Genomic DNA, 8620 nt, shown 5'->3' on the forward strand with positions numbered 1-8620 from the left:
ATGCACTGAGACACACACACTGAGGCACACGCACACACACTGACACACACACACAGACATAAACCGCTTACCTTGAAGGGAAAGAGAGAGAGAGGAGTGAGAGAGGGAGAGGGAGAGAGAGGGAGTGAGAGAGGGAGAGGGAGTGAGAGAGGGAGAGAGGGATATAGGGAGGGAGAGAGGGAGAGGGGATCATAAGGTTCAGCCTGCCTTAAGGATTTCAAACCTTTTTTTGTTGTGTTTTTAAAAACGTTTCTAACTTTTTAATCATTTACAGACCTTAAAAAAATATCAACAACAAAGACTGTAAATTAATCTGTGTGTGTGGTGGGAGGGGGGGGGGGGGGGGGGGGGGGGGCTCGTTCTGCTCCTTCATTAAAACCCTTCTGCATTATAACCACGCTACTGAGCTTCACTCGACAGCAATCCTATTAAACGCTCCAGCCCGACACAGTGACCCTGCCCGCCCCCCTCCCTCCTCACACTGCCAGCGATCGCAGCTATTGATCAGCTCCCGGCCGAGCTTATCGGATCAATACCTGTTAAAGGAGCGGCAGACACAAGGGCGTGAGGGGAGGGGGGAGGGGGGGCAGACACCCCTGCGGTAAAAACGTGAAACCCTGTAGTAAAAACACAAGGGGTCTGTACAATGAGATTTTACCATCTGCTCGCTACCTGTCCCTTACACATATATAACATGAGAAGAGAATCCGAGCTGCGTCATTAGCATCGAGCCGGCGCGATCTGCGGGAGGGACAGGAAATCACCCGAGTCGCGGCTAGAGAGTGAAATCATCACGCGAGCGTTACAGTGAGGCTTACAACACCAACGCGAGTCAGACTTCTTTTCTGTTTGACCAAGCCTATACTTAGATATGTTCTTGTTTTCAAGTAGATTTTGTGAAGCGCCTTTAAACATTTTATTATGTATATGGGGCGCTATAGAAAAAATCTATCATTGATTGATATAATAATAATAATAATAATAATAATAATAATAATAATAATTATTATTATTATTATTATTATACATTGCCTATAAACCCTTGAGCAAGGTACTTTACCTAGATTGCTCCAGTAAAACCAAACTGTATAAATGGGTAATTGTATGTAAAAAAAAAAAAATAATAATAATATGTAAAAAATAATATAATTGTATGTAAAAATAATGTGATATTTTGTAACAATTGTAAGTCGCCCTGGATAAGGGCGTCTGCTAAGAAATCAATAATAATAATAATAATAATAATAATAATAATAATAATAATAACAACAATAATAATAATAATAATAACAATAATAACAATAATAATAATAATAATAATAACAATAATAATAATAATAATAATAATAATAATAACAATAATAATAATAATAATAATAATAATAATAATAATAATAATAATAATTCCAGAATTTGCCACTAGGTGGCAGCGCCTCTCATCTAATTCTCGTTTTTTAAAAACTTTGTTCACCCGGAACCATCTCTTTGTTTTTGTATTACACGGCTGACATAAAAAAAGACATCACTGATAAAAAGCACGGAAACACGATTTCCTCGAATGAATTCCGGAAGCACGTCTGCTGCTTCGGTAACATTCATATTCCTCGTCACGTGATCAACATCACATGGTCTAATCCCCGCTGTATTTAAAAAAAATATATGATCCCGTTTTTCTTACTGGCCTAATATCTCACGATGAATAATCCTGTTCCATATCTCCTCATGCATTCACGCTTATTCACTGGCTGTTCTGCAGTTCTGGATCACTGGCTGTTCTGCAGTTCTGGATCACGGGCTGTTCTGCAGTTCTGGATCACGGGCTGCTCCTTCAGTTCTGGATCACGGGCTGTTCTGCAGTTCTGGATCACGGGCTGCTCCTTCAGTTCTGGATCACGGGCTGCTCCTTCAGTTTGAGTTGCTTGTCATATAATATTTACTGTGAGGTAGCTCAGTCCAAAGTGTGTGTGTATTAATGAGCGCCAGCGCCCTGTAGTGCTCGGTTTTATAGTGCAATCAGTTGAATTGGCGCTCATATCTAAAGACACTTTGGCGGCTCTGGCGTGTTACACATGTATCTGTGAAGAGCAGCTTCTGAACTCGGGTGAAAGCACCTGAGCAAACAAGGCTAATAATAATAATAATAATAATAATAATAATAATAATAATAATAATAATAATAATAATAATAATAATAATAATAATAATAATAATAATAATAATAACTGGGCAGCAGTGTGGAGTAGTGGTTAGGGCTCTGGACTCTTGACCAGAGGGTCGTGGGTTCAATCCCAGGTGGGGGACACTGCTGCTGTACCCTTGAGCTAGGTACTTTACCTAGATTGCTCCAGTAAAAACCCAACTGTATAAATGGGTAATTGTATGTAAAAATAATGTGATATCTGGTAAAAATTGTAAGTCGCCCTGGATAAGGGCGTCTGCTAAGAAATAAATAATAATAATAATAATAATAATAATAATAATAATAATAATAATAATAATAATAATAATAACATTGCCCGGAGAGTATTTCAGTGATACTGTAGCAGCAGAAATAACTCCGGGTGTTTTATGGTTCATATAAACACTGGGCGGTTTATTGCTCCTATCCTTTCCAATGAGACGTTTGCCTCTTCAAATAGAGTATTAGTTTGCGTGGAGCGTGGACACACCGCGCGGACTCCGGGGGCTGTGGTGTGCCGCACCAGTCTGTTTTGCACACACGGGGTCTCGACGGCAAACTGAACTGCACTGCAACAAAGAGGTCGTTGCAAAAGCGCATCCGGTTGCGTTGCGATTACATCAAACCCGCTGGACGTGTGCGTGTGTGTGTGTGTGCGTGTGTGCGTGTGTGCGCGTGTGTGTGTGTGTGCGTGTGGGGGGGGGGGTTTGACCTCACCACACAGCTACCAGGAGGAAGGAACATTCCCTTATATGGGCAGCGATGCGCGTCACGCTAAAGCAGCCCGTCCCGTCCCGTGTGAGGACTGTGTGAGCGGGGCTGAGTCCTGACTCCTGAGTCACTGGGATTGCCTGGCTGCTGTGAACGCGCGCTGCGAGTTTACTACACTCGTGTTTATAGTTCTGCATTCACGAACACGGGACAGTCCGGCGGAAGAAGCAGCTCCCACACATCACAGAGAGCAAGCTCAACGAGAACCGTAAGCGTTTCCGACTGCTCTTCTACACAGGATATTTATTAAATATGTTTTTTTTTTTAAAATATATATATATATATATATATATATATATATATATATATATATATAGTTATCGTTTTATTTCCTCATGCGGCGCCGTGTTAGTATCACCCCCGCCCCCTCCCACGTGTTCATTAGTTTGTTAGAAAGTTATCATTGGTATGTTTTCTTGTTATTTGTCCTGTTTAATTGTGTGTGTTTTAAAGGACAGTGTGTGTGTGTGTTTATTACCTGTCTTAATAATACGGCTTAGTTGGTGGTTTCTTTCTACATAGTGATATTATATGTGTGTGTGTGTGTGTGTGTGTGTGTGTGTGTGTGTGTGTTCTTTTTAAACAGCTGAAGGGCTTTTGCCCGAAACGTACTGAAAATAAGATTTTTTAAACTTTTTGTGTATTTTTTTTAAAACAAACTTTCTTAAACACACACTTACACGTCCTGTACGTGACGTACACTTTTTTTCTGGAGTCGGCAAATCGATCTTATAATTTGTGTAAAGGACTCGGAGCAGAACCAGCCCTATGCGGTTTCTATAACATTGTCATTATTGCGTCATTTATCTGGGATCCGTGTAAGAATCGTCAGCACTCCACGTAAGAGCTCGAGAAGAATGCTGTCATATATTTTTCTTAAATCCCTGTAGACTTTTTTAAAGGACTCATTTTTTTAAAGGATTCGCAAGGTGCTAAGGTAAGGGAGCGGAAGTTCAGAGCCGAACGCCGGTGCGCGGTACCCGGTGTGATCCGTGTCGGATGCGCGGTGTGGGTTCCAGAGTGGAGGTGACGCTGAGACACGGGAGTCTGGATCCTCAGAGTCCGGCTGCTTTCATTAGATTGGCGTGAGATTATCGCACTGTGACTCTGGCTGGGATGTACAGGTTTTTACTGTATATCGCGTCATCTTTATGAAGTGTAAGGGATCATCTGTGTGTTACAGACTGTCAGTGCCAACGCACACCGGAACCCCCCCCTCGCTAGCACTGAGTAACAATAGAGGATCTCTTACCGTAAAGCTCTATACGTCCCTTTACAGTCACGTGACACACCTGTCGTGCTTTACCGAGTTTTAATGAGTAACAATTAATGACAGATCGTCACAACAACGACCTTCTTCCGCTGCTGCAGGACATCGTGTTTGACATGCACCCCTTTCAAATGTGTATTTCTGTGTGTTCCTGTCTCTCTCTAATCAAGCTGAGAATGTATTTCTGTGTGTTCCTGTCTCTCTCTAATCGAGCTGAGAGTGTATTTCTGTGTGTTCCTGTCTCTCTAATCGAGCTGAGAGTGTATTTCTGTGTGTTCCTGTCTCTCTCTAATCGAGCTGAGAGTGTATTTCTGTGTGTTCCTGTCTCTCTAATCGAGCTGAGAGTGTATTTCTGTGTGTTCCTGTCTCTCTCTAATCGAGCTGAGAGTGTATTTCTGTGTGTTCCTGTCTCTCTCTTTCCCCTTCTCTCTCTCTCCCCCTCCTCTCCCCTTCTGTCTCCCCTCTCTCTCCCTGCTTGTAGTAAGGGAGTGACGCAGGCTGCAGGATGAAACGGGAGGTGAACGCGGCGCTCGAGTTTCTGCTTCGTCTGATCAAGCAGAGAGGCACGGTGGACGACAGCAAAGCCGAACGCTTCGCAGACAAGCTGAGAGCCACCCTCCACGAGAGATACGCCCACCACTGGTACCCAGCCAATCCCAGCAAGGGCCAGGCCTACAGGTAACCAATCACAACGTACACGTTTTAAATTTATGGATACGTGATTTCATCATTTTACGATAGTGTATATACCTGTTATGGTATGCATAACGCTGTCGGCGTGTGCATCTGTCCTAGACCCTGTGTGTGCGTCTCCTCTCTCAGGTGTATCAGTCCCTGTCCTAGCCCCTGTGTGTGTCTCCTCTCTCAGGTGTATCAGTCCCTGTCCTAGCCCCTGTGTGTGTGTGTCTCCTCTCTCAGGTGTATCAGTCCCTGTCCTAGCCCCTGTGTGTGTGTGTCTCCTCTCTCAGGTGTATCAGTCCCTGTCCTAGCCCCTGTGTGTGTGTGTCTCCTCTCTCAAGTGTCTCAGTCCCTGTCCTAGCCCCTGTGTGTGTGTCTCCTCTCTCAGGTGTCTCAGTCCCTGTCCTAGCCCCTGTGTGTGTGTCTCCTCTCTCAGGTGTATCAGTCCCTGTCCTAGCCCCTGTGTGTGTGTCTCCTCTCTCAGGTGTATCAGTCCCTGTCCTAGCCCCTGTGTGTGTGTCTCCTCTCTCAGGTGTATCAGTCCCTGTCCTAGCCCCTGTGTGTGTGTGTCTCCTCTCTCAGGTGTATCAGCCCCTGTCCTAGCCCCTGTGTGTGTGTCTCCTCTCTCAAGTGTCTCAGTCCCTGTCCTAGCCCCTGTGTGTGTGTCTCCTCTCTCAGGTGTCTCAGTCCCTGTCCTAGCCCCTGTGTGTGTGTCTCCTCTCTCAGGTGTATCAGTCCCTGTCCTAGCCCCTGTGTGTGTGTCTCCTCTCTCAGGTGCATCCGTGTTAACCGCACTCAGCCCTGTGACGAGAGCCTGCTGCAGGCCTGCAGAGAGACTGGGCTGCATCCCTGTGAACTGGGGCTGCCCAGGGAGCTCACACTGTGGATTGACCCTGGAGAGATCAGTGCCCGGTGAGGAGTGGGGAGAGGAGGGGAGGGGAGGGGAGGGTTGGGTTTTAATTCACATACCCCAATGCATTCTGGTAAGTGTAGTCCCACTGTGAAAGGTACCCAGAATGCATTGGGGTGTGCTTTTTAAAGTAGTGCTTACCAAGGTTTGAAAGTGTGTGTGTGTGTGTGTGTCAGTGTGTGTGTGTGTGTGTGTGTCAGTGTGTGTGTGTGTGTGCGCACACACATGAGCAGCACATAAAGAAGGAATTCAAATGAGATTTTCAACCCGTTTGTGTTGGCAGGTCTGGAGAGAAGTGCCAGCACTTCACAGTGGCCCAGTTTGAAGAGGAGGGAGAGGGAGAGGGGGAGCGAGAGGGAGGAGTGGAGAACGCCGCACAGAACCCCAGCCCAGACCAGAAACCCGACTGCACTGAACAGCAGACCTCAGATTACCACTCTGCCACCTCCTCTGACTGCAGCTCAGACAACGAGGCAGGAGAGAAGGAGCAGCAGGAGGAGGAGGGGGGCCCCTCCGAGACCCCCACAGCACCCCCGCGTGCCCCGCCACCTCGCAGCTCCAAACACAAAGAGGTGACCGTGTGACCAGAGCTCAAACTGCAGTCACATTGCAGTGAGAGTCCAGCTCAAACTGCAGTCACATTGCAGTGAGACTCCAGCTCAAACTGCAGTCACATTGCAGTGAGACTCCAGGCATGGATCGCTACAATGCACTTAACGTGTCCATCTTTTTGCACGATATCTGCAAGAACACATTTGTATCAGAAAAGGGTTAAGATTTTCACATTCACTACATGGTAACTGTGCATGCTAGCATTGTAATGGTTTGTCAGCACGCATGGATTTGCTCAGTAACTCCTCTGTCAATAGGGACACTTCAGGGAAAGTGTTTCCCTCGTAACATTAGATTGAAGCTAAGCTGTACTTCCAATGTAACGAGACTGGGGTTCACAAGAGAGGATCGAGTAACAGGCTTTCACTGTCTAACCAATACTAAAAACGACCACTAGAGGGCGTGAATGTCTCACTGAAGCTCACCCTGCCTCTCTCTCTCTCTCTCTCTCTCTCTCTCTCTCTCTCTCTCTCTCTCCAGTATTTCTATCACCCGGCCCCTGTGTGGCCCCGGTACAAGAGGAAGGCCCCCCTGTGGCTGAGCACCGCGTTCCAGCCTGGGGGCCCCCTGCTGGGGTACTACATCCTGCCCCAGACCCTGAGCTACACCCCCACCGCGCAATTCATCATCCCCCAAGCAGCGCTGCAGCCGAGCGGGTCCGCGAAGGGATGAAGGGAGAGGGGCACCGGGGTCTAGCAGAGTGAGCTGCAGTGGCAGTGCACAAACAGAGGGGGGCGCCGTGTGCTATTCAACTGTACGATCCAACGCAATTTGTATGTTGTTTTTTTAAAATTTTGTTTTGCTTCAGTCGTTGTCAGCGGGTGTAGGTTCTCTCTGCAGTCCTGAGTTCTTTCTCTGCTCTTACCAGGCTTTGAGACGCTGCGAGCTCGGCTGGTAAACCCGCACTGCATCTTACGTCTCGTATTCTGATTTATTCTGGGGTTTTGTTTCTTTGTTTGTTTGTTTTTTAAACATGTAAAATAAGATTTTTAATATATACATTAACTCGAATTTTGATGTAAATTACTTAGTATTTTTTTACATTTATATATATTATATATTAATATAAAGCTTTATATACTATAAATGATGATGGCTTTAATAAATTAATACTTTATAAATAATACAAAAATGGTGTTCATTTTATTTATTTATTTGACAGAATAAGATGTTTAATAAAAAATACGGTCCGATGATGTGTTTTATCTGTGTGTGAATGCGCTCGCTGTCATTTCATGGTTACGCCACAGGGTGGCAGCATTGCTTAAGAAATTCGATGGAGCTCAATATTTTGGTGTTTTTTTTGCGTGTGTTTTTTTAAGGTTTATTTAGTTCTTGAAAAGGTGGGGACGGCCCCACAACATCGTTTTTTCCGGAGTTACTATCTTTGTGGGGTCATTTTCTCAGATTTTGTCTGCACATTGATAGTGATTCATACCCACACCTACACCATAATAATAATAATAATAATAATAATAATAATAATTGCTCTCAAATACATTCTTTAAACCCGCCCGTCTCTCTTTCTTCCATGCAATATAAACTCTTGCTTCAGCCCTGATGATGTGATCCTGCCGGCCGCGGTCTCTGGGTCGCTTCTCACCGGCAGTAGTTTACACTGGTCTGGAAGGAACGATGTTATATTTTTTAATAAGGTGCACCATCAGCACCGCGGCTCCCAGTAGATTCTCCTCTCTCATGTCTCATGTCTCTCCTCCCTCTCCCTCTCTCTGTACTGTTTTAATTTGTATATATTTTTCAGTTGCGGAAGTAGTATCCGCGGCTTCACAAACACACGGGCCAGCCTTCGCGCTTGCATGGCAATATCAATTTGATTAACAAACGACTCAGATCAGTGATAATAACGCAGCTGCTTGGTAATCCGAAACCGTCTCACAAGCTGCTAACTGGTTTGAAATAGACGGAGCACTCCGCGTTCCTCGGGCTTTCCCATAAGATTCACGCATCACCGTGGGCATGTGGCTGGCTTCACCATGGTTTGAGAATTAGACGCACACAAACAACAAACTTCCAGCTGTCACTGAAATTATCAACCGTCAAATAAACCGTTTGAAATCTGGTAAGGTTTGCGTTGTGTACAGATAGACGCTGATTTTATTAATATAGGATATCATTCATAATAATAATACATAGCTAGATAGATATTGATCCTTCTCTTGCCCGTGTTTGATTTACTGAG

General features: G+C 45.1%; 1 protein-coding gene across 2 annotated transcripts; it reads left to right on the forward strand.

Annotated features, from left to right (window-relative positions):
- The first annotated feature begins 2951 nt into the window (after positions 1-2951).
- On the forward strand, positions 2952-7552 carry LOC117971155 (protein BTG3-like). 2 transcript variants are annotated; one of them, XM_059020094.1, is made up of 5 exons: positions 2952-3158; positions 4702-4898; positions 5673-5810; positions 6092-6380; positions 6901-7552. In XM_059020094.1, the coding sequence occupies exons 2-5, from the start codon at positions 4726-4728 to the stop codon at positions 7090-7092; spliced, it is 792 nt and encodes a 263-aa protein (XP_058876077.1). In that variant the 5' UTR covers positions 2952-3158; positions 4702-4725; the 3' UTR covers positions 7093-7552. The 2 variants fall into 2 exon arrangements, with proteins under 2 accessions (XP_058876077.1, XP_058876078.1); XM_059020095.1 differs by lacking the exon at positions 2952-3158 and adding an exon at positions 3301-3356.
- The last annotated feature ends 1068 nt before the right edge of the window (positions 7553-8620 follow it).

This window comes from Acipenser ruthenus, unplaced genomic scaffold (assembly GCF_902713425.1).
Source record: "Acipenser ruthenus unplaced genomic scaffold, fAciRut3.2 maternal haplotype, whole genome shotgun sequence".
Taxonomy (NCBI): domain Eukaryota; kingdom Metazoa; phylum Chordata; class Actinopteri; order Acipenseriformes; family Acipenseridae; genus Acipenser; species Acipenser ruthenus.

Coding starts and splice junctions, on each gene's coding strand:
- LOC117971155 (XM_059020094.1), top strand. CDS start 4,726: ATGAAACGGGAGGTGAACGCGGCGCTCGAGTTTCTGCTTCGTCTGATC. Junction 4,899..5,672: donor AGCAAGGGCCAGGCCTACAG/GTAACCAATCAC, acceptor CTCCTCTCTCAG/GTGCATCCGTGTTAACCGCA. Junction 5,811..6,091: donor CCTGGAGAGATCAGTGCCCG/GTGAGGAGTGGG, acceptor TTGTGTTGGCAG/GTCTGGAGAGAAGTGCCAGC.